This window comes from Triturus cristatus, chromosome 8 (genome assembly GCF_964204655.1).
Source record: "Triturus cristatus chromosome 8, aTriCri1.1, whole genome shotgun sequence".
NCBI lineage: Eukaryota > Metazoa > Chordata > Amphibia > Caudata > Salamandridae > Triturus > Triturus cristatus.
In genome coordinates this window covers 1108887955-1108914964 of record NC_140591.1, presented here as the reverse complement: position 1 = coordinate 1108914964, position 27010 = coordinate 1108887955, and the positions used below count along the sequence as shown (strand labels likewise).

At 42.8% G+C, this 27010-nt stretch overlaps 1 protein-coding gene across 3 annotated transcripts in view; it reads left to right on the top strand.

Annotated features, from left to right (window-relative positions):
* Nucleotides 1-24765, top strand: part of NHS (NHS actin remodeling regulator) — a 462726-nt gene extending 437961 nt beyond the window's left edge. For all 3 annotated transcript variants that reach the window (XM_085622665.1, XM_085622666.1, XM_085622667.1), the window contains 2 exons: nt 6060-6186; nt 23478-24765. In XM_085622665.1, the coding sequence (XP_085478791.1) occupies nt 6060-6186; nt 23478-24054 (704 nt within the window). In that variant the 3' untranslated portion in view covers nt 24055-24765. The remainder of the gene's footprint in view (nt 1-6059; nt 6187-23477) is intronic.
* The last annotated feature ends 2245 nt before the right edge of the window (nt 24766-27010 follow it).

Sequence of the window (27010 nt, the reverse complement as noted above, 5' to 3'; positions counted from 1 at the left end):
AAATATTGCTCAAGGGATTTAACCAAATCTGCGCGGATTGTGGGGTTACGCAGGTACCAGGGGTTGATCGGGACCACCCTCCCTTCCCCCCTCGGGACAATATCGAAGTGCAACAAGAGCGGGGAGTGGTCGGAAATACCCCGAGCTAGATGCCGCACCTCCCCAACCCTCCCCGCCTGTGCTGCCGGCATCAGAACATAGTCAAGCCTCGAAAGACTGCCATGAGCCCCGGAATGAAAGGTGTATTGTACATGCGTAGGGTGTTTCAGCCGCCAACAATCCACCAGTCCCAGGGTATCCAAGAGGCCAGACAACCAAGCTTGGGCGCGGGGGAGATCCCTGGGTGGGTGACGATCCTCAGTTCCGGAAATTACAGCGTTGAAATCCCCCCCAACCACTAGAGTCCCCTCCGGCAGTCCAAGAAGAAGGCGCCCCAAATCAGCTAAAGTAGTCGTCTGCAACCCCGGCGGGACATAAACAGAAACCAAAACAATCACTTTACCCTCCAATCTGCCCACTAGAGCCGTATACCGTCCCCTATCATCATGGAGCACCTCATCAACCTCCAACGGGAGCGAGGTTTTAACCATAATGCCCACACCCCTCGAACCAGAGGTGAAGCCCGAATGGGCTACAAGGCGATAGCCCCGCCTGTTCATGGCACGAAAGGAATTGCCAATAAGGTGTGTTTCCTGCAGAAATACAATATCAGGTGAAATCCGTTTTAAGAACTGCAGGACCACCCCCCGTTTTATCCTGTCCCCCAATCCATTAACATTCCAGGACAGAAGTCTCAGTCCCCTACCCCCCATCACAGCCAAAACCGATCAGTCTCCCCCCAGAGAGCACTTTAGATATAGCACAACAATACTTCTGCCTTGTGGTACAAACAAGCAATACCCAACCCCAACCCAACATCCCAAACAAAACTCCCCCCTCCCTGCACCCCTGCATGAGCCCAGACAGCCCCCCCAACTTGCAGTGTGCCTGTCGCCCCTGTGTGAACTAAACTACAAAGACCCCCTAGAGGAGGAAAGAGAACCCCCTCGAAACACCGCACAACCTCCAATGGAGGGGGAACGAGACACAACAGTCAAGGAACCCTGAGCTTGGCCGAAAAGTGGCATCATCAGGAATGAGCCCCAGTGTCAATACCTCATACCCGGTCCAGTGGGCACTCTCCTCCAGCTGGCCCCATCCCATCCCGATCATGTCCCCCAGACAAAGTGTCCAACCAGTCCCCGGCCGTCTCAGGACGGTCAAAAAAGTGAGTGCGACCATCAGACTCCACACGCAGCCTGGCCGGGAAAAGCATTGCGTATTTTAAGTTCATATCTCGAAGCCGCCGCTTGACGCCCATGAAACTCAGTCTCTGCTTCTGGACCGCCTGCGTGAAATCAGGATAAAAGTTCACCTCCATGTTCTCCAGCTTAAGCGGCCCCCGCAGTCTGGAAGCTTGTAGAATCGCATCCCTGTCCCGAAAGTTGAAGATACGGGCAATGAGAGGCCGCGGGGGAGCTCCGACCTTCGGCTTGCCGCCAGGAACTCTATGGGCCCTTTCCACCGCAAAGAATTTACTCAGTCCTCGGGGCTGGAGATGAGTAGAAATCAGATCCTCCACAAAGAGATCCGCCGCCGAATCCTCCAGTCCCTCAGGCACTCCGATAATGCGAACGTTATTCCTCCGGGCCCTGCTCTCGGAGTCCTCCAGTCGCCGATCCGTGAGCGCACTGGCCTGCCGGAGCCGGCGCACCTCCGTCTGGAGGGCCGCCACCTCAGTCGTGAGGCCCGACGCGGTATGGGCCAAAGAGTCAACCCGGTCATTTGTCTTGGATAGATCTGCTCTAATAAGGTTGACATCGATGAGGACCGCGTCGAGTTTGTGCGCCAGGGTGTCGAATTGTTGACCCACCGAGGTCTTCATCTCAGCTATGGCGCCCATGACGTCCTGCAAAGTCAGATCCGTCGGCAAATCCGGGGCATCCGGAGGGCACTCGGAAGACTTATGCGACCCGCCGGGAGAACCTTTTGGTAGGGTGTAGCGATCCATGATGTTGACTTGAAGTGCGGCGCCACGCCGGGTCGATTTGGCCTTCAGCCGATCTCCATCCTGCTTCGTGGCCATCGTCTTGTATCTCGCACCCCCATGAGTCATGCAGCGGAGAACGAGCAATCGAGGCCGAGGACCCCGGAGGGCACCTCAGGAAGGCGGAGCAGGTCCCCGCAGGCAGGCAGGATCCCCCAGCGAGGCAACCACCACACAAAGAAGCGCCGTGATCCCACTCGCGATGACGGCAAGGGGACTCAAAAGCGAAAGTGAAAGTGTGTGGTACGCGGCTCGCCAGGCTCGTCCCGCCGTTGTTATTCACTTCTCCACTGGATCACCCCCAAACTCAAGTCCGGGGTCAGGAGAGGAGCAGGCCGCAAACTTCAGTCGAGGCTCATCACGGCACCCGGGGTCCGATTCAAAAATGGAAAAACGGGTACCACCTCGGCTCAGGTTCACCGACACAGTCCCCTCAACCGATTCAGGATGAAGACAGGATAAACGTAGGAGGTTGCGGAGGTCTTCGGGAGCCTCGCACCTACGCGGCCATCTTGGTTGCGCGCTAGGCTCCTCCTCTCAATCATTGGGATTTTTTACTATTGATTGTAATTGACCCGTTGCCCACTTGTATTGGCCAACCTGCCCTATGAAGGACTTGGTAAACATGTGACATGATCAGCGGCAGCCAGCGCAGGTAAGTGCGGTCAGGCAGGGCAGGGTGAAGGGGGAAGTCGACAGATGTCAGAATACGTCCACCACCCCATTGCGCTTACCTGCACTGGCCACGACTGCACATGATGTATTTCTAGCCTCTTTCCAAAAAGTCACAATATAGGAAATTGTGTAAAAATGCTAGTGCAATTGTTCTCCTGCTTCAAGTCTCCCACATAGTTGACCAAGTGAGTTTCTCTTTACCACACAATGGTCCTTAAAGCAGTTTTCATGTTAACATTTGACCAGTCCTGAGAAAGTATAACTAGATAACACAAAAAGAAGATTCTTATGAAGATATACGTGCTTCTTAGAAGCAATTGTAACACTAGTGGTAGGTTTTTCTAAGCAAAAACTGCCAGATGGAGAAGACTCAACATCTCAAAAGGGACGGCAAACCCTGAACCAGTGAAAAGTCAGTTATTCTAAACAACAGCAGTTAGCAACATAGGCTGGGCCTGCTTTTAGCATGCTGTAGGCGGTATCTGTAAAGCTAAAGTTCACCAGCAATCTCCCTCTGCGCACCGCCTCCTCCGCCGGTACACTGCCTGCATCCAGCTCTCTTCCATGCCGTTTCCGGCTCCATCTCCCATTACCCCCACCCGGATTCAGCTGTAGGCTACTAATGTACAAGTGTCTTTACGATGTATGTAACAGATGTGGATTTTCTTCCTCTCATTGTCCCTTGCCAAAACTTTGCTTTCTTACTATGTAACCTGATGTGCAAATTTCAATAAAGGTCTTTAAAAACTTTAAAAACTTTTTTTTAAAAAAAGTTCACCAGCCATCTTATTAGCAACCACTGTTGATGCCTGTCTGTTGAACAAGCCCACTTTCTTTTTCACCGAGCTCCATCAGCAACAGGTATATGAGTTCAATGTTATCTATATGAGCACTGACAGTCTTAATTGAACTGCAGAAAGGTGTAATTACCCACAGCAATCTTGCTAGTATTTCTATTAATTTAAAACTTTCAACATTCTTTTAGAATTTTGGCTGAAAAATGAAGGGCGACTGGGGCCAGACTGGAGGTCCCAGAGATGGATTTTTTTCTCAAAGATGTGAGGTTTTTCTCTTCTAGGGGGATAAAGCTAGAATAACTTCTTAATTGCAGGGGTAAGGGCCAGTTTATGACTTCACATGGCTAACCCTTGCCATCACAAGCAATCCTAATCTCTTTCAAGATTTCACAGTGTATAATCTTCAGTTTGTTTAAACACCATATTTCCAATTTGTAATACTGTACAACCTTATGTACTTGTTAACAAATGGGATACACAAGGCTGTTACCGGCGAACCTGACCAGTAATGACTTAAAAAATCTATAATTTGTGCTTTGGGAGGTATGGTCCAGAAAAAGACTCTCTACTGTCTATGAAGCTAATGTCTCAGTTATTAGTAGCTTCAAAGCACCACAGGGAAATGCAGGTGGAATCTGTTGTCTAGAAATGATCACATTCAGCAGTAAGGTCTCCTAGTCCAGGAGTATGGTCTCATAGCAGATCTAAACCCAGACTGCTGGTCTTGCAGAACACCTCAAAGAAGACTTCAAGTAAATCTCAGATTAGCACTCACTAGCAGTTTCTTCTCCATTTCAGTATATACATATGCCCTTAGTAAACTAGAGAACATTTGAACTCTTTGGCTGTCATGTTTTTGTACCTAACAGTGTACAAACGGATGCGTACAATATATTTTTCAGTGCATTTTTTTCATTACCTTGTACGAAAGGACAATTCCCATTTTCTGAGAATTTTTTTCTCTTTTGGGGCGATTTACTAATTGTGCAAGTGCCAAATTAATTTCAGTTAATGCACAGGCACACATGTGCAAATTGTTGCCATCAATGTAACAATATCTCAAAAAATGGGAAACCCAATCACCCCTTGACGGCTTGGGCAGTATAGTATAAGCAGGTACGCATAATATAAATAGAGACAGTTGGATTTACAATGTTGCCTATATGATCTACAGTGTAAAACATTGATAGAACAAGGATTAATTGTTAAAATTAAACCTAATAACAACATATATGAATTGTTCACTCCTCATTGATGTGAGTGAAACTAGAGATTTCTCTATCTCTTGAGAGGCGTAAATCTCAGGTTAAATTGCATAAAGGTAGCTACACTCATAGGCACAGCCTTCTGGCCACCTTACTATATTGTTAGAATACTGTCTGTCTCAGCAGAGCTATATATTAACAAACAAAAGCAAACTCCTTTTATAAAAACATGAGCGCATTATTTGAAATTAGAAATTTTGTTTTTCCTTCTTCTTCTAGCATTGTGTGCTGGAATAGAGAACCTTTTGGCATTTTACAATTTGTGGATTAGATATATCAAATATTAACCTTACTAATTGTGAAGTAAGTGTGAATAAATTACATTTCTCCCTCACTTTTGTTCTCTTTTCTCTGGGTGAGATGTTCTGATCTTTCAGGAGAGGGGTCCCCTCTCCTTTGCTTATGTTTTATACAGGTCTCTACTTCTGAATAGAGACACATTTTTGGGAAATTCTTTCACACAGGTGTTATTTTTAATTATAAATTGATCAAATGTCAAATATTACACGGTAACTGTTGGTTCTTTTTCGTATATATAGGGGTCTTTTTATCAACATATTCAAGGTCCTGAGGATGGTCTAACGGACACAGACATTATTAGACCGAAACATGGACAACTACACCTATTTCATATTTTATTGTATTGTAGGCAATGTTTGCTTTGTGTAAACTTCTCAGAATGCCTTAAAATCATTTTGTGAAAAAGGTGTACACAATTGTAACTATGAAGGATATTTAATTTTATGCCACTGTTACTTCTGGCTACATTGTGTTGTTTTTAATTTTGTACCCTTTAAAACTAATAATCTTCAATTAATATAAAATCAGTTTTTGAATATATACACCTGTGTCTGTTTAAACTTTATTTGAATGATCTATTCATTGGTCAATTATCTGAATTGTTCCTTGAGTAATCGAATTGTAAGCTATTTTGATAGAGCTTGTCTAAATTGAATTTATTAATTGATATAAATACACAATTGAACAAATTCCTAGTAGGCGTACTTACCTGCTTATCAATATAACAAGCTAACATAGCCAGTGTCACAGTCTAATGTGGCCAGTATGGGATAGTAATATGCCATTTTTTCAAATGTCCGCCGAAGAATTTCTGAGCTAAAAGATAATGTGGGCAGCATGTGAATAAAAGGTTAATCCTGTAACATGAAAAGCTGTGTACTGGTTGCTTCAGGGTACCTCAAAGACTTATAATCATCTGGATATTTTTTTTTAAAGACTCCTCTCAGAGTGACGATTCCTTAGTGTCACCGATGGGCGAAGATTCTCAGCCCGAAGGAGATGACGTCTTTGTGTCTCCCAACAGGCCCCGCACTACAGAGGATTTATTTGCAGTCATTCACAGGTAAGCGAATGCATCTGTGTGACACTTCTACATACCTAAATACTACACTGGTTATTGTCTTCCAACTTTAAAAATAACACTTCCAAAATCCAACTTCCAAAAATATGACTTCTAAATATTTCGTTTTAAAAATTAATACTTCAAAAAAGTAGCCTGTTCCAGATTATGTGTTCCCAAAATATACTAAAGTTAACAACAGTGTGAAAGGGTTAACGGCTGGTGGTTAAGTAAATATGGTTTAAGGCAGTGGTCTTCAAACTTTAAAATGTTGCGCCCCACCCCCCACCCCCGTGGGGAAAAAAAATCATTGGGCCCCCCCTGGAATTTTTCTCAATTATTCTATAAAATTGTATCTATTAAAAGTATCCATAGTGTGTGGCTGGGAGAGTTGAAGAATATTTGGAATCCTTCCCCTTTTGAAACATACTCCCAGCTAGGATATAAATGACAAAAGATGTTAGTGAGGGCCCATTACAGAGCATAATGCTTTTTTTGGCCAGAGCATGGAGCCCCCCCTGGGATCAACTGAGGCCCCCCTAGGGGGGCCCGCCCCCCAGTTTGAAGACCTATGGTTTAAGGTATAGGGATTAACGGAATAGTGGGTTACAGGTCTAGGGTATGGGTTTAGGACTTTAGGGTATGGGTTTGGGGTTAAGGCTTTGAGGCAAAGGGTATAGTGATATTGGGTTAGAAATCAAGGGTTATGGGTTAGAAATTACAGGTATAGGGTTAAGAGTTAAGAGCTTGAGGTATGGTTCAAGGGTTGAGACATAGGTTTAGGGATAGTTAAAGGTTGGGGTTAAGGGTATAACAGTTACGGTTATGGGGTTTGGGGTATAGAGTTAATGGAATAACATTGACGTTTGGGGTGTAGAGTGAAGGGGTAGGTGTTTACGAGTATATGATATGGGTTAGTGTTTAAGGAGTAGGGCTTTAGGTATGAGTTATTGATGTTATAGGTAAGGGTATAGGATTAGGTCTATAGGTTTAAGGGTATAAGACACAGGGTCCAAAGGCTAAGAGCTTAGGGTGAGGGTTGAATTTTAGGTATTTAGGTATAGGGTTGCATGTATAGGTTCAAGGGTTGGTGTATATGGTTAGAGGTTGGGGGTTGAGGATATGAGGTGTAGGGGTTGGGTTATAAGGTTTTGAGATTATGGTTAGCAATGTAGGGGTTAATTTATAAGATTTTGGTTATGGTTAAAGGGTTCAGGAGAAAGTGTGAAGTATATTCAGTTAAGAGTTTACAGTTTGTGGTATATGGTTATGGGTTGGGGTAAAGGGTTAAACCCTCTGATTACATTTGTTTAGTATTGCTGTTGTAAATATGTTTTAAGGTGTGTTGATTTTTTTATTGAGTTATAGCTCTTGAAGCAATACAAATATAACATGCCATCAGCTGTTAAACATCTAGTACACACAATACCGTGATTTGACGCGGGTATCATAGTTTATGTTACATAGTCGGCGCTCACACCTTCCCAACCGCATCATCTTAAAATATATCAGGAGAGAGGTTGTCCGAGTTGCCCAATAAGTAAGCTCTTGGGGGGTCCATATGTCCCTCGGACATGAGGATTCCAGCAGCGTTTCTGCATTTATGTTCAGATTGTCTTTACAGTACCCCATGTCCAGCAGCCAGCGTTTAAATGCGGGTGTAGTGCTCTTTCCCCCGTGTATGGCCACTCTCCTTTTAGCCAGAAGCAGTGCCACTGCTGTAGACCTTCAATTTGTTTGTCGTAGCCGTTGGACCCGGCCCAAAGGTGTGTTGATGGTTACACTTACTTTCAGCCTATCTCATGAAAATAAGAAACTGAAACATTACTTTTCAATGTAGTGCTGCACTTAATTTATTTAATAGAAACAGGTGAAATTTTGAAGTAACGCAGTTAGAGGTGTTAAAAACCGACTGATGCTATTTCTTAGTAAACAAAATTGAAATACAAGGTACAGCCATTCCACTGTTCAAGGAGAGTTATGTCATGTTTCTAAATGTAAATTTCATATCTTCTGTTGTAGTGTAGTTCCTATTTCCCTAATAGGCTCTCCGCATTGGAATAATATACACTATAGTTTTGGCATAGGACTGAGGTCAGTATGCCCCTATCGAGTATATTAAACTTAATTACTTTGTGTGCCAGCTAACTCAGAGGCCACTAGAAACTCCTTGTGAAACAAGAAGGGAATAGTTTCTGGCAACCGCATAAACATGACAACTTTGTTTCCCTGTAGAATCGGAACACTCTCAGAATCGTGGAAACAATAGATAACAGTTCTAATTGTGCATGCTTAGTTTCTGCAGAGTTTACACAGAAAGAGTAGACAGGCGTTACAATAAAAGGATTTATTGAACAGTTTTATTTCTCCTGTAAGAGATATGTGCTGTTACAATCATAAGACAGTATGCAAGATATATTATGTACAGCGTAAACAGTAGAAAGAACTAATACTTCGCTAGCATTATCTTTTAGCTATGACATATATATTCATATACACAAATAACATAGGCTAAAAATGCGAGTACTCATACGATGCGTTCTCTAACTAATTCTAACCCAGTGTACCTAAGTGTAGGACAAGGTAAAAAGTAAGTGCTGTATGCTATAGTCTAGTATACCAAGTCTGATATGCCAAGAGTCTCTCTAGGTTCTAGTCAGCTCCATACCTTAAGAATGAGAGAGGTTGGAATCTCTAACCGGTTCTCGAACTATAACACCCCGCGAAGGGAGTCAGAACACTGGAAGATGGATTCCCTGCGAGCAGGGATGACAGCGTCTTGTCAGTGCATTAGGCCGGGACACGGGCTCCTCTAAGTCGAGGTCTCCTCCTTGCTTGCCGCCATGGTGAGCAGTATCAAGTCTTGCAGCCGAGCCGTGGCTTGCCATGGTAAGGGAAGGTATATTTATACCTGGAAGGTGCTTAGGAATGTTTGCATTGACGTAAAGTCAGGAAGACATCATGAATGAACCCGTATGGTATAGCCGTTCATACATAATAAATTAGTTCTTGGAGAAATCAATAATCCTGGGCTAGGCAAACTCACAACAGCTTAAGGGTCTGTTTTCTAAGAACTCATTGTGACGTTGGGGTGGACGGATGTAGGTGACCATGCCTGTATTTGGATAGCATGGCTAATGCCTAAATAAGGACTGGGATCCTATGCCTATATAAGGGCAATGCGAATTGTGCCTATATAAGGACACATATCAGAAAAACCTATATACGGACACCTAAAGCGGAATACAACACTGTGTATGTATGTACATGTTGATATTTCTGGAGCAATTAGCTCAAGAGACACAGAGTGCTGAACATGGGGCATAGCTCCTAGGAAGATACAATAACCGGACGGAGGTCAAGTGTAGACTGGTAGGTCAGGAGAAGTGCCCTTCGAAAGAGAGTTTTTGTGAGTTGTAGAAGAGTTGATGTTGATCTGCTGTTGATAGGTTTGCTCTAGATCTTGGGAACTTGACTAGAAAAGGCAGCTTCTCTTCTGTTCTTTTTTCTTCTTGCAGTGTTTTGGCTTCCGTTTGGTGAGCTCCAAGCTCTTGCTCTTGTGTTCCCCAGAGATGTTTAGTTTGTTTAATAGGTAAGCTGGGTCCTTGACGTTGTGGGCATTATAAGTGGTGTAACTCATCTTAAAGATTATCCGGGCAGGAAGAAGTAGCAGTGTATAATCTGCAGCAGTATATTTAAATGTTGTTGATGTTCTAGCAGTTAAATGTCAATCTTAGCTAACTAAGTGGCCACCGTGAAAGGGTACTTGGAGAAGACACAAATTTGCTCTCCTGGGCCTGCTTCTGGCTAAGCCCTGCATAGCCATACATTAGACACACACCATCCTCCCAACAGTGCAAAGATGGAGGGCGGACATTCGAGAATGGGAGGTGGCTGAGGAAGGCTGCTTACGTGCAGTATGCACGGATGAGAATGCAGAACGGGATTTAGAAGACTGGGGGCATATACTGGAAGGATTGCACCCACCTGGAAACCAAGATGTGGGAGGGGTGGACGCAACACAGAGGTTACACCACACATCCCACCCACCGCACACAGCAACTGACAATACTCCTGGCTCCCTTACATAGCACTGATGTATACTGGATAGTAGTAAGGATTGTTCCTCTGTCGTTTGTTAGATAAATGTTAAAGACTGCCACTGAACCGCCCGCTCTCGGTGATTCGCACAAGTTGGGTGCGGATGGGGTTCCATCACTAGTCGCTACCAAGATGTACCTGTTTTTTCTGTTCCGTTGTTCAAATTTGCTGCACGTATTACTCCCGGGGCGTGAATGATGTGTTATAAACATCTCACTGGGAATATGCGCTTAAAAAGTGAAGGGTGCGTGCGCTCATATAGACTGTCATGATATACCCTACGAAATGGCCCCATGGGCAACATTTCTTCTTATGATTATGTCTAATGATGGTTGTGCGGTGTTGCAAATAAAAACAAGTAAAAAAAAAACAGAACTATGTGGCACGCTACCAACAAAAGTTTATTGTATCTTGAAGCAGCACAAAAGAAGGCCATAATGGTTGACTCATGCTGTATTAGAATAGAGAATGCAAGATATTTTCTGAACTTGCGTATAAGAACCACAGTAGTCGGATGAGTTCAGTTAATTTAAGGATCACAGTCAGGTATATTGTTCAGGGTGGTGCAAAGTCATGAACAACCAAGAAATCATACTAGCCTGTTAAAGTAATGGGAATATCCACATGTGCTGCCAGTATTTAGACCGAATATCGGGAAAAAAATATTGTGGGACAAAATATTGTGCCAATAACGTGTACTAAAATATCGTGAAGGTAAGTTTCTATAGGCAGGCAAAGTTTTACTATATATCAGTCCACAGATATATATATCGTCAAGGTACATATATCTTCAAGGTATGTAGAGGTACATAAATCTTCAAGGTACGTAGATGTGGAGTTAAGAATAGTAAATCTATATTTACCTATTGCACTTACCTTCTCGATATTTTGGTCCTCGATATTTTTGACACAATTTTTTGCCTGCACAATATTTTTGGTTCCGATATTCTGTCAGTGATCGGTGCTGCCTCTACGATCTGTTCCTCTCTTCAAATTGGTTCTAATTGTGTGAGCCAGAATTGTATTCTTCATTTTAGTGTGCAGCTTTTGCATCTTATTCCTGCACACAAACATTGTTATACTTCAAAAAGTGATGATGTGACCGGTCTGCGTTAGCAAATTGAATGAGGAAATCAAGTGTGCGCAGTGTAGAAAGGCACACATGTTGATGGTTTTGTAAAAAGTTACATAACAATATTGAGGTTAAGAATTTTTAATGAAAAAGATTAGTTGTCTTGTTTTTTGTAAAAAAGATCTCTTGACAGAAGATGTCATTAAAAATCAAATATTGTTCTACTGTATGGGACATTTAAAGGACCAATAAGATCATATAAAAGCTTTAGCTAACGCTTTACCCTACCAAATATAAGTCATGTCATCAATCTGTAGCTCACTACGCAATCCCTGCCTTTTGACTTTCGTTTTTCCGGTCTGTAAAAAGGGAAGGGGATAGTTATTCACTCACTGATTCAGGGAAAGAACACGCCTGATGCTCCAATGGGAAACCAGAACTGGACTGTGCAGTCAGTGGATTCTCCCGGTGTAGTTAGCACACATTTTGACCTATTGGCATCACTGGAATTAAGATAATTAGGTAACTGGTGCATTTAACTGGAACCGGCAGTGATGCTGCTGTAGTGGCGGGCAGATTTGTAGGTGGCGAAGAGAGATCCCTTCAACCTCCTGTTAAATGTGAATGCAATGTCATCTGTAGTAGAGGGAAATACCATTGTTTGGCAAATGTTAGTTACATGTAAGGGGCAAAGCACTCCAAAGTGAGCAGCTCAGCTCAGTCCGCCATGTTGCCTAATGCTAAAGCGGTCGACCTGAAAGCTGGGAAAACGCTTTCAACTGTCGACAGAGATGGTCAACATCATGTGATTCTGGGCAAATCACTTAGGGCCAGATGTACAACCAATTTTAGCATGCGCAAACAGGTTAGCGACCCGTTTGCGCAAGCTAAAATTGGTATGGCCATGTACTGACACAATTTTGAATTGCGATGAATTGGGACTTGCAAAACAGTGTTTAGAGACTTGCTATTAGGAAGGGGCGTTCCCTTCCTAATAGCAAGTCCCTAGCCATGTAGGAATGTTTTGTGACCACAATTGCAGTCGCAAAACACTCGCAGATTACTACCCGCTACAAGTGGGTGGTAATGGAGTCACAAATGGGAAGGGATCCCAAGGGGACCCATTTCCTTTTGTGACTAGCTCTAAAGATATTTTTTAGGGGAAGCAGTAGTCCCAGGGACCACTACCTGCCCTTAAAAAATCAAACGAAAACGTTTCATTTTCCTTTTTAAATGCATCCTGTTTTCCTTTAAAAAAAAAAAAAGAACTTTATTGAAAAGCAGTCCCAGACATGGTGGTGTGCTGAGCCCAGCACGCCACCATCCCTTGGAGTGCCAGTTATTCCCAAAGGGCTCGCAAATTGCGAGTGGCTCATTAATATTCATGAGCCTCGCAATTTGCGACCCTATTGAGAATCGCAAACAGTGTCTGAGACACTGTGGTACATTGGATTTAGCACCTCACAATTTGCAACTCGCAATTTGTCGCAAATTGTGAGGCGCTAAATACAATGGTCATACATCTGGTCCTTAATCTCCCCATGCCTAACAAAATGATTGTGTCCGTCTGTAACTCACTGGTGCTCGTGTAAAAGCGCTCTGATACCTGCGGGTCGAGTTCGGGCTATATAAAACTCCTCCCCCCAGAAAAGCACAATATAATGAATATATACACTATGGAACTGGTATATGCAGGATAATGAGTGGCAGGAGGTAAGAGCATAGAATTATGTGGTGCACATCATATTACAAAACTATTACCTTGTTGAAAAGCAAGATTTCCTTTGTAGCCAATGGTTCGCAGTATCTGGATAGGCTAGTGTGGTAACAGCGGTTTCACGCCCACGTTAGGGGCGACAGGCCCCATGTGGGATTGGTGGCCTAACTTCAGTTATAATTGTAGTTTCTAGCTTAATTGTCTTTCTTGGAGTTTTACAGTGTTTCTCATCCTGATGTTTGGCTGAATACAAGTGAGTTCCTCAACTCGGGGTTCACTTGAATGAGTGGGCAGACATCTACGACTAAGTGAAAGCACAACATCTTGATGTTGGGAGATGGTTCTCAATACCAGTAAACAACCCGGCATAGAGTAATATCTATAAAACTGGTTCAGGGGTGTGCAAACTTGCAAAGATTGTACATCCACAACTTTGTGAAGTATCTTTAAAATGTTACAGTCTTCCTAAATGTAATAAAGTTTGAAAACTATTAAAAATTAAGTAAATTGAGGATCCTTCTGCTAAAAGCAAGCTGTAGAAAAACTCAGAAAACATTCCGCGGATGAGTTCCATAGCATATATGATTTAGCAAGAATATTTTCTTGTCTTTTTATTTTTCTTGGCAGGAGAGCACAAACAAAGCTCCTGGATAAATTTGGATACTTGACAAACTCTGAAAAGTGCATGCAGATTGAAGTTTATCAGTGTTACCCAAGTTAAAGGGCAGAGTGTAGCACATCACTAACCTCTACTTTATTCCCTGTACCGGAAAGAAATGTTTATGCTATGAATAACTATATACCATTCAACAATAGGCTCCAGGCACATAGATGGTCCATTGTTAATTTCTACACAAGACGTGCCCTCCCACCATCAAAGCCTGGCCTCTTAATACAAAAGTGTGGTGCATCCATGCGGTGTGAGATCGTTGGGAACTGGTAAAGGCAGAAGGCAGATCAGAAGAGATTATTGCCCTGTGGTAAGCTGAAAGAAAGAAAGCTTGTGAGGCAACACAAGTTAGTGGAGTATGGATGTTGAGGCAGCCTGAGCTCTACTAATTATGGACTGGAGGCAAGGCATTTAGCAAAGGATGGAGTCTGGGGCAAAATGGCTTCCACACAGTGCTCTTCCTGTGAGCCTGCGGTACAGTGCTCCTTACTGTGGTCCGGACCCACAGTAAATATTTATGAAAACAGCTGTAGCAAACTGAGTACAATTATTGATCCAAAAGTCATAGCGGGTAAGCAAAACTTCTGCAAAGTGATTAGGATCATCCATCAATGGCTGTACTCTCTCAGTGAGTGCAGTGAGTCCCTGTGAAGCTGGATGCCGCGTCCTCCACTGAATTAAAAAAAGGATTACTTTCAGGCTTCTTCAATATAAGACGGGTGGGGGCAGTTTATTCACAGCCTGGAGAGTTAAGGAAGTACAAGAGCAAGCAGATCACAGTAGGCCTGCAGGATGGCAACTCCCACATACCCAACAAAGAAGGTGATGGAAGGAATGCCTGAATCATTTTTAACAACTGGCGATCACGCGGGTTGCATTCCACACTATTGTTTTTCACCCATTATGCCACTCTAGACAGATACATGCAATATGTTGAGCAGTCTTGGTCCTGCTCCATTGGGAACAGTCTAGTCCAAACTGCCAAGCCAGGTTCCCTCTAGAGAGGAACGCAAGCAAAGCTAGGCCTGTTTCGACCTTCTTAGGTTTCATCAGTGAGGTATAGCTTGAGTCCTGTGGCACAGAGAACACAGCTTGTCTAAGAAAAGAGGGGCCCCTTCTAAACCAAAGGAGTAGGGCACTATGTAGTGAATCAAGAAGGTATCCTTTGGACCAAATAATTGAATATGAATGGAAACTATCACACAAGTATCTTGATTCAAACCCAATAATCTCATTCATTCATCCAAACTGAGGAAGATTGTGATACATGTAAACGAGAATACATAATACAAAACTATAAACTAATATAAATCTGACTTCATAGGTAAATTTATTAATTATTCAACATATATTGAAAGTTAAAAAGTTGTTACATACAGACGATAATTTGGCATAAATGAAAAAACAAACAATAAAAATGATCAACCTAAGTTCATCACAAAAGCTTAAAAAAACATAAAACATGAGAGTCACTAATATAGACAAAAACAATATGTCATCAAGAATATTACACATCCGTAAAGGCAGTATGTGGGACATAGAACCTGGTACTTTTGTGCTTAGTACTTGTTAACTGTCGCCCATGTAAACGGTTTAGTGTAGAAAAATAGGCGTCGACGTGTTTCGATGGCTTGATTATATCTCCATCTTTTTCAAGACCAAACTCATGACTCTCATGTAGTAGTTTAAAAAGCACCAAGAGTTGGAACAATAATTAGTCTGTACCTTCCATTTCACTAGTCAATTATTTCCTTTGGATTACTCTTTTTATTGTAATAACGTCCTTGTTTATTAGAAGTCGCTATTCGTTGTCCAATAGGATTGTAAGGGCCCCTATGAGGTGTATAGGCCGACCTTAGGATAAAATATGCGTGATTTTGAAGCCGCACCTCCTACATACTTCTTTGTCGTCTTTCCATGGACTTTATATAGTTTCTTTGTAGGGATGTCGCTGTATTGTTTCCCTTTTATAATTAGGGTATTTTGTAATACAGCCCCGGGTGTGGTCGGCGAGAAACAGACAGTCAGCTTGATACTTGTGTGACAGTTTCCATTCATATTCAATTATTTGGTCCAAAGGATACCTTCTTGATTCAACACAGAGAACACAGCACCCACGTCTGGGCATACCCGTCATACTTTCAGCATCCACTGCGTTCCAGACCATTGTTTTTCACCCACCTTGCACCTCTAGCGAGAGTCCTGCCATATGCAAATCAGTTGGTCTTTCTCAAATAGGAACAGCCCAGCCAAAACTACAAAGCAAGGTTCCTTACAAGTTCTCTCCATAAAACATGCACAGCATTTTATATGAATTATGAAAACATGTCATAAGTCTGTCTTTTTAACTGCAATATTCGTATTCAGCTTCATTTTGAAAAGCAATGTCAAACAATATGTTTCTCAATCCATTTGGCTGGTTCTGTATTCCGAAACAGGTATTTGATACCGGTTAAAACACCTGGCTCAGAACCACATCTCAGATATTTTATATGTTGTTATAGACATCCCACACACAGTGGCGGCTCCTCCGCTAAGGCGAAAATAAAGGAAAAAATAAAATGATGCTAACTTGTTGTTATTATCATTTTATGTATTCATTCTGAGGCCTATATGTGGGGCGGGGCTGTTCTGCCCTCAGAGCAGGGGGGAGGAGTGGTGGGCACTCTGTGAGTGCACAGTGACTGATTGGCCGGCCCTCTTGGGCCCGCAAAACAGTCATGCTTACTTTACATGTTCTGCACCCAGGCTCCATTACAGCCTGGGTGGAGAACTTGCCCAGGCTCCCATTCCTAAAGCTGAGCGCCAAACCACAGTGCTCAGACCAATCACACAGCAAGAACACGGAGGAGAGACGTGCCAAGAAGGTACTTTTTTCCCATCTTTTTTTACACCCATCTCCCCCCTCCACCCCGATCTGTGCCGGCCGCCACTGCCTTCACAATACCTCAGTAATTTTACCTCAATATTCAACTCAAAAGAAAGACCCTTCTAAAGATCCCACTGTGAATTGAGTGAGGCAAATGAAATTTCAGTTATATTTGGAATCCATCTATTTTAACAGTAATATATATTTTTCTTTTACGTTCCTTCCTGCAACATTGTGTTTAGCTTTGTGGAAAAGGTTCACTGACATATTAGAACATTTCTATCCACATAGCCTTTTTAGCCTATGTTGTGCCCCGCCATCGATATTCTGTAGATGTGGATTTACTTTAATGATAATAATCCCCCTATATTAGAATACTCAAAAATTTAATATACTGTTATATCGCTGCCTTTAAATCCCTATGAAAAACGTCTACGAATTGCATATAAAGTCTCGTCTGTACACTTCATTGATAAGGATCAACAACGTTTGGGCCCTTTCATATGTTGTTTAATGCAAAGCCACTTGTTCTTTAATATAAGTCATAGAAACTATGCTTCTCCAGTTTTGTGCAAAACAATGACTGCTAATGGCTTAGAGCTTCATTTAGATTGTGGAAGGAACAGAAAACTCAAAATCCTTCAATTTCTGAAGGAAACTCTAAATAAAGACTAAGGCATGATAATGGTATTTATATAGCACTTAATACCAGTCATAAGGCACTGAAGAGCTTTGCTAATGGGTAGTACACTACTTCACGGTACCCAGTGTTAGTGATTTAGTCAAGCATAAGTATTACAGTTAATCATGATGTTTACATTCTGTATTGTGCACATTTGGAATGTAAATATAGTGACGGTTTTCTACTAGTTCCATGTGTGGATAGAAGAACTCACCAGCTGAATTTTCTCCTGCATAGGAATACTAATGTGGAGGAAATTCAGATGGTGGATTCTACTTCATATTTACAGTTTGCTCCAAAAGGAAGGTTTCAAGAAACAAAGCAAGATTTTAAAATTTAATATAGATGAGCAAAGAAGGGGGTTGGTTGATTAAGAGCTCAAAATTAATGATAAAATTAAAGAACTGGAGAAATAGATCCCAATACATAGTGCACAACGGAAACAACTGCAAGTAAATTCCTAAGCATAAAAAGGTGCAACAGCAGAATTAATGTCTTCAAAGCCGCGGTTAGGCTGAGTATGCGGGCGAGGGTGCAGCTATGACGAATGTGTGACTACAAGCGCCCCTCCCTTGAAGAGCTTCTGGGGCACGAAGTAGATATTATTAATATCTTTTTCAAAGCAATATAACTATTAGGTATGATATTGGCATGAAATTTCTACACTCAACATTTCGCACTTGATTATAAGTAGCTTGGATAAGACCAATTTGGTGTTTTTGTTAGGAGTGGTAAAGGGATCAATTTTTGGTCCTGACAAAAAGCCTTAGGGACTAGGCTAGGAACATGTAGACCAGGAGACATACACTCATTATATTGTACTTCTCTATTCCCCCTTTTTTAACAATACCTACCACAGGATTTAATAAAGGTTAGGTTCCACGTGGCCAGGTATTTCTTAAATTCAAACTGTTTTCTGACCCTTTCACTCTCACATCATAATATAGCCCACACCCCACAAAGTGCTCCCAAGTCTTCGTCGGTCTTAGCACGCTCCGTCACGCAGCGGAGCGGGAAGAACCAAATGATGAAGCATGTCACCAAGTGACCTTTTGGTGGGTGAGGGTTATTTTAAGAAACCCAGTGTTTCCGTTAATTAAATATCCTGGAAGGATAGTGATAACAGAAGTACAGGTGGACTTTCTTTGGTTATGTATACTTAGACAGGAGGTTGAGTCCACAGTAATCCACACCTCTACCTCCCCCTTTGTTTGTTTCAAATTAAATTCATAACCTGGCAAATTGGACAAAACTGGTTTTCCCTGAAATATATTGACATCCTGTTAAATTCAGAGGAACAGAAGCAAATTCGGAATTATAGTCATTTCATTTTTAAAACTTAATACTGTCACACTTTTCCTGTATCAGTAGAATGTAAAAAAGGTTGTTTATTGAATTTTCTAAAACATGGAACTGTGTATTGCAGTCATTAGACTTAACACAGAAAAATTAGCAGGTGCAGCTGCCAGGCATTTCACATTACTCCATCAGATCACGTCTAACGGTGTCAATTACATATATAGGGTGAACACTACTTCAAATCAGTGTACCTGATCTATTTTAGCAGTTAATACAATATTACACAGGTGAGCATTTCGTTTCCTCTGATTTGGTGAACTGTCACTAGACCAGCTCCTCGCTTTGGTAAGGTGTGTGATATGGTTGCACTTCTCGATCCACGGGAGCACTCATATTGTGTTTAGACTCCAGGCACAGGCGGTGCTGTGAAGGGGGTTGTGCGCCTATTTCCTCTTGAGGTGTGGGTATTACCTTTTCTTTACGCGTGTTGGTCCATGTTACAAATGGGGCCCAAATATCTTTGGGCCTTGTATCAGTAGAATTTAATGGAAAAATGTCTGAATTCAGTTCTTGAAATATTAAAAAAATACTGCAAGCTTTTTGCTTAAATGAGAAGTGTTCTGAGTTCACAATTTATATTGTATTCTAAAATAACACAGTCATGGCATGATCTTTAAAGACATGTCATTGAATGTTAACTCAGCCTTCAGAAAAGCCTTAAACTTTCGTCTGTTGATTCTTCACCTATCTTCTAGGCTAAGGAATTATGGCTTGTGTGCCGCCTAGCACCACAAAGACACTATCCAGTGTATGTCTGTTCCACAAATACCCAACTAAATCAGTCAATGGTTTGAATAGTAAACACACATTTACAAATGCAATAGGTTTCGCCAAAGACATCTCAGTCCTCGGTTTTGAAATGAGGGTTGCATAATATTTTACACCAGTGCACATAATATGTATATTCACTTGCAATGGTTACACTATTCACAGAGCCCACTTGGTCTTTCATTTATTCAAGTTTATTTACATTCTTGCCTAAACACCATCATAACATGTCTGTCAACAACATTCTAGTAGCTATAATCATAATCCAGTGCCATCTATATGCCAAGGTGGACACCAGTATGCTGTGCATGCCAACACTAAGCTATGAACTACCACTAGCAGGTGGTGGTGCTATGGGTGCCCCAATATGTTTTAGGAATTAACACCACTACGCAATAGATGGCCACAATGTGACAATATTTACCGCTGTATAGCCAGGGCCATCACTGTTCCATGGGTGCTTACAGTATTCCAGGAATTAACACTGTTTTACCAAGATGACCAGTAGGCTAGGATTGGGCACCATTGTGCAGTGGGTGCACACAGTATAGCAAGAATGACCCTATTCTGTCAGGGCCAGTATTATGCCAGAGATGGAGCTTTATATCTTTGATTCCCACAAGTTGCTAAGAAATTATATCATTGTGTGCGAGCCAGGGGTGTGTAATGGGCATGATCTAGGGATGCCAACAAGTTTTCAACAAACACCACCAATGTGTGAGCACCTGCATTTTGCCAAGCTTGGCAGTGGGCAGCATCTCATTTATGCCCACAGGTTGCTAGGAATTATAACCATTGTGCAAGGGCCAGCATGTTACAAGGGTTAGGCAATGTGCATCACATTATGGATATCCACAGGTTGCCCAGAAGTACAACAGTTGTGTGAGGGTGTGGGTTTGCAGTGGGCCTAGCACATTCCTCATACGTGCTTTCACACTTACACAGTCAGGCATGCACATATATGTGCACACACTCAATAATGTTTCAGTATACACACTGACACATCCATTTACACATGAAAACAGTAGCAAGATTGTGTTCATACTTACCTTGTGCTGCCTTTTAACACCAACTTGGAATCTGTGTTCCCTCTTCTCTCCCTCACATAGCCAGCAGTTGCTCCCCAATCAGCCTTCCCAGGAGAAGGGAAAGGCATGTAACAGAGTATCAGTTGGCCTGTGGAGACTACTAATGCCTGGAGTAGTTGGCAAGTGGACAGGCCTATCTGTTTATGTGCGGAGTTCTGCGCCTCTCCTGTGGAGAATACTCAGTCATAAAGTTACTATCAAATCGTAGTTTGTGAATACTGAACTGTGGCATAGCGGGGGCGGCGGTCCACTCCGGGCAGCATGAGTTATGGGAGTGGAGGCCTCCTCCCGCTCTTACCTGCTGTCTTGGTGCAGCAATTGGCAGCACATCCCCCGCTCTACAATGCAGCTTTCGCAGGGCGTCAATCAGCAATTTCGCCAGCACAAAGCCCCTCCCACGCTTTACGATGCGGCCGTCGAGGGACAGCAAATGGCAGAATCTCGCGAGCAAACCCCCCTCCCCGCTCTTCAATGCGGCTGCGGGTGGAAAACCGCAGGGACCGCCACAGGTTGCCAAAGGGCTAGCTACGCCACTGATACTGAAAAAGAGTAAACTTAAACAAAAGTGTAAGTTTACCTTTGGGAATCAGGTCCAATATGTCTGCATGTCTACAAGAAGCACAGAGTTACTTAGCAGTCCATCATTTAAAAGTTATGTAATGAAAATACTTGCAGACGTGAAAGTAAGTTGTGACTGCTTCCAGGGTTAAGAGAAAATGAGTAATGACCAATTTGTACTGCTGATTGCAGGAACCAGACCCAGGAAGTCAGGTTTGGCAGTATAGAAAATATACAGATATCACCACCGTGGCCTGTATTTTGTGCAACATACCAGGCGGCAATAACATTATTGTAGCAAACTTTTCCCTCGATCTACCAAACCAAAATAAGAACTTTTGAAGGGAGTGTGGACAAGCAAGCTCCTCTTGGTAGGATGGTTGCAGAGTAATGTTATGCATCTTGCCATGAAGGAAGCAGATGATAGTGCTGCTGTTATCTAAACTGATATAATCACAGCTTTCTTTCAATGGGGCCATGATCAAGCATAGACAAGATCCGCCATAGTGCACAAGGCAAAGAAAAGATGAGTGAAACATTTGATATTAATACAGATATCAAATGGACCACAAAAGATAGATCAACTAATGAATGGTGTGGGATCAAATAAAGCACAATAATATGGCTAAGATTGTAAACATGACCAAATAAGTGATTTTATTGGAAAATTTAGGGACTGTGTTGAGACCAGAAAGGAAACTCTGTTGGTGGTAGAATTGAGGTGAATGATTGGTTGTTTTGATATAAATAAGGGTGATATTGCCATCATTGTAATCATCTGGTAAGCATTCTGAGATGGAATTTTTGTTATTTGAATCCAGCCAAGCATAATTGTGTTGTCTTATTACAGGCTTGTATCAGGCAAAATGGGTGAGTTGGAATATTTGGGTATCACAGAGACAAAAGTGCCCGCTAATTTGTAAACTGCAAAATGTGAGATCAAGCAGACTTCTGCTTCATGAAGATGGGATATTTGGGGATCAGAGAGAGTAAGAACCCCAGCTCTATACACTGAAAACTATGAGGGTCATTACGATGGCCAAGGCTTGGGACCGTCCGACAGTAATGTGGCGGTCCTGCCATTGAGATTATGATGCGACCGCCACCGTGGCGGTCGCATCGTGTATCTCTGACATTGCAGCCGGTGCTGCTGGCTGCAGCACCCGCCGCAATGTCCGAAATGCACTGTTTGGATTTCCTTGCACTACGTGGCAGGCACCACACGGTGCCTGCCACCTGGTGCAGGGAAATGTAGGGGGGTACCATTGGTACCTCCCCAGTGCACACCCACCTCTCCCAACACAAGGGGGGCCTGCTACGGGCCCCCAAATGCAATCCCCACCAGCCTGTGAATGGCAGTTACACCGCCATACACCGGGTGGTGGGGAAGCAGCATCGTAATATTGCGGATGGTGCCTGCTGGGCACCGCCACCATATTGTTGATGCAGGGTGGGTCCTCCAGGAAATCATAATGATTGCCTGTGGCGGACCCATGGTGGATGGACTTTGCGTCTGCTAGCACACCGCCCGCCATTGTAATTTGGCAGGCGGAGAAGTGCTTTACGATGGTGCTGAAACTGCCACCGGCAGGCTGCCAGTGGCGGTTCCACTGCCATCGTAATGACCCCCTATGCGTTCATGCAGACATGAAAATGGGGTATTTGGATTTAACAGAGAACAAGCCCCACAACCCCCCATTTTAGGCTGCAAAATGTAAGTTTGTGTAGAGTTATGCTTCATAAAGCTGGGGTATTTGTGTAACACTGACGGTAAGAGGCTCCCTACTATATGCTGCAAAATGCAAATTCATACACACTTGTGCCTCATGGAATACCTTTACTATGCAGCCATATAAATATATATACACACTCAAAGAAAATGTTTACCTTGTACTGCTGCAATTGTTTTACACTACATTTTGTGATGATATTTATTAAATTTAGTAATGTCAATCTCATTCTTAAGGTAAGAATAATATCAGTAGCCCAGGTTGATGAGAGCATTTAAAAAACTAAACATGAAGGCTGTTGTTCCATGTTATAGGTTATTTTTTTAGTATTCGTCTGATGTACATTTTATTCTTGCGCGGCTTCTTAGTACCAGGTGCAGATGGGAATATGAATCGCTGTACAAAAGTGCATTTATACATGGATCTGAGAAACCAGACAGCCTGGGGGCCTGAGGAAGTGGACCTAGGTGTGGATTGTTATCTTGGTTGTGAGTTATTTTGTGTGTGTGTGTCTTGGTGGTCGTGGTCTCTTGACCATGTCCACTTGACAGTGTTGATAGTGGGTCTCAATTGTATCAGAGAAAGGCACTACTAGAGATCTTAAATACTTTTCACCAGTGTTTATAAAAGTGCTGATACTGTTTTCCTTTTGATAAGAAATATTTTTCATGTTTGTATAGATCTAAAAGAAAAATTCTTGGGAGAAAAGAGTCTGGAGATGCAGCTGCCAGAAGTAGACTGAAAGCCTCATCTGGGGCAAATGCGACTGCTGCTGCGAGTACGCCAGCGGGCACTCAGAAGTCTCCGGGCATGATCTACAGGAGCGCCAAGAAGTCCAACACATCAAATGAAGAATTCAAGCTCCTACTTCTGAAAAAGGGAAGCCGGTCAGATTCTAGTTACCGAATGTCAGCCACTGAGATACTGAAGAGCCCGATTTCTCCAAAATCTCCTGGTGAGCTAAGTGGGGACGGCTTGCTCAACACTGATGACTCAAACCAGGTGTCGCCAGGTGCCGAAGCATTATCTCCCCTAACATCACACTCCCCCAGAGTCAACACTGAGGGGTTCTCTCCAAAGGCCACAACTGCTTCTTCACGAGTAGGGCGATCCCGGGTGCCCCCAATTGCTAGCAGCAGCCGCTATAGTGTACGCTGCCGACTGTACAATGCACCAATGCAGGCCATCTCCGAAGGAGAGACTGAGAACTCAGATGGCAGCCCCCACGATGAGAGATCTCCTCACAGCCCCAGCTAGGCACTGCCCCCTCTAGCACCACTACAATATGTCTACATTAAAGCCACATGGATTACGGGGATGGACTACATCATGCGGTTAAAGTATGCTCGGCAGCAGTCTGAGATTTGCAGGCCAATCAAAACACCAAGAAATTCAGAAGTTTGGATTTCCATATCAGTTGGGAACACAAGAAAGAAGTGCTGCGTAGCTCTTTTCTGTTTGCATTTTTTAAAACCAGACCTTCATCATCTGAGTTTACAGTTTGCATTGTTTCTCCTATTTATCATTATCCCAAAAATTACACTCCAACATACAGTTGGTAAGAATCAAGTCCATTCCCAGTCCAAGAAACCAACACCTTCACTTTAGTGCTTCCCTGGGAGACAGAAAGAACAATAGACACTTGAGAATTGGTATTTTTGTACATTAAAGCAAAATAATGCGAAATTTAAAAAAATATAAAACACACATGTAAATACCATATTTTTGATAATGTTTGTAAATAGATTAGCCAGAAGAAAGAGAAAGTGGACACGCAGCCAATTATCAACGATGTAAAAAAAAAGATAACCTTTACGTTTGTTTAAAGAAGACTAAAAACAATGTTAATTATTGTATTCTGTGAATACCATTCGCATACCACATGTCACATTTTATCATATCCACTCATATCACCAAGAGAACTTTGGTCAGAAGCCTCAAATTTACTTTTTATAATTAAATAAGTATATTAGGATAAGGATTAGCAAGAAATCTAAATGATGTAAGCGAGTCATATCTGGTGCACATGAAAATAGAACCTTTCTATTCAATTTTAGCATCAAGGGTGCCTAGGGGGAGAGTGGCCCAATACTGTACTGTGAGATGCGGAGGGCATGTTGAGCTGGTGGACGCATCTGTTTGTCTGACCATGGTTCCATAGTTTTCAAGTTCCAATAGTCCCTTAAGCTGTGCTTAATTTGTAAAAACCATAAGGGCCAGGGCTCTCATCAGGAGGCAACTGCAGTTTGTACCACACACTGCTCCTGCCACGCTACCAATGATAGTAACAACACAACTACTGACCCTCACACTCCTACAAGTGTAACAATTCGAACTATGTAAGGCCCCCAAAGCTATAAAAATGGCTTGAGTGCAGGCAATAGTAATTTTTTAATTTTTATATTAAATTATTAATTATCTGTTGTTGTGGTCACCTCTAAATTGGCCAGACAGCGCCACCTTTTTGGCAGACAGTCACAAGCGCCGGTGCTGACAATTAAGTGCCGGAGCTGAGCACCGGAAACCACCGGCTCAAATTAAGCACTGCTTAAGTCACAGAAGTACTAATACCAGCTGATGGCAAAAAGAATAAGCTATGGGAACATAAGTCAGTTGTCTGTGGGTGCCTGTTTGTGTGTGTGCGTGGCTGAGCTTTTGTTGGTTTGTGTTGAGCACTAGCCCTAAAGAAGGGCCCTATTTATCGAAGAATTTTGCCATTGACAATAAAGAACAAGGAGGTTGTTAGAGCCCTTATTAAAACTGGCCCTAAGAAAAGAAGGGGGTGTCAGGGATGATGGTCCCCACGGAGGGCAACAGTCGTTATGTGAAGTGCCTTGAATACCCCGTGGAAGGGGTCACAGTGCGCTATGTTTAAAGTCTATTTAAAAATCGTAGGAATAGTGTTACTAAGTGCTTGAATGGGTTGCTGCTTCTTAACGTTGCCCTACAGTGACTGCTCCCCTGCAATTCAGCACACTGTAAATAAGGTGCAACCTTGTGACAATCCATTGTGCTGAATGGGCAGAGGAAGCACCACGCTGCTGCCTATGACTTTCACTGCAATACAATACTGCGTATGCGTGGACACTATACGCGCCTACAAGGTGTGTTCAACCAGGTATGGCAGCTGTGGCTGGGGTTTTGAACCTCAACTGGCATGTTTTATTGTAAAACCACACAATTCCCATTACCAAGCCACGTTTTCTAGCCAATATAGATATCCACTGGCAACAGAGGCTATAGCCTGTCCCCTGAAGAAGGCCTATTTTCTGTCCTTATATGACACCATAGAATGAACCTGTCTCTCTTCAGATTTTTTACCTCCATGTACATGAATCAGTCTGTGCCAAGGCTGGGATTGCCTGTGGAATGCTTAAAGCATATGTTTCGAACATCCCTTTTTTACATTTTCTAGACATGAATTTTAAATATCACATAAAGCCCAAGCCTCCATCGTTAAGGTTCAGGGAAATGCTGGAGTTCAGGAGGTCCTTTTTGACAATATGATGAGCTAGAGATTGCTTGAGACTTGTGGCACTATTAACATGAAGTGTTTTTAGGACTGTAAATGGAGCTGAAAATGGGAGTGGGTGGTTTGGTTTGGTTTTATTCCATATACTCGCTGAGGCCCTGGCTTAAAACGCCACAGGAAGGTATTTATGAAATGACTTAGTTGTTGAAATTGCTGGCTATAAAGTATACATGCTCTTTATGCTTTATAGACTCTAGGCATTTAAAACAAAAACTAGCTGTTCTTCGCAGATTGTGGAGGAACAGCTTTCACAATAGACACTACAATAGGTTAGCCTTTTTTTCCATCACAGAAAAACATCCATAGTTGTGAACAGTATACTGGTACACTAGTGTGCCTTATCTATTGATTTCACTGAAGGGTAACAGCTACTGCACCTGGCTTACCCTTTGGCATTCCTGGTGCTTCCCTTCCCTGCCCTCGTGTCAGGGGTCATGGAATAATTGGCAGGAAAAGTAAGTAAATGGTAGTCTAAAGGCCAGATTTAGTTGCTGAAGATTCAACTCCTTGCCTTTCCCCAAGCCCCCTTAACAGCCTCATATATGCTGCTTGTAGGGTAGGACACATGGGCAAATATGTGATGTCATTGGTAAGGGGTCAAAGGCTGAGTGATAAAATTAATGCGCCCCCTGGCATTTTGGTCTACTGACTCTTCTTTCTGATAGCAAAGATCTGTGTGGC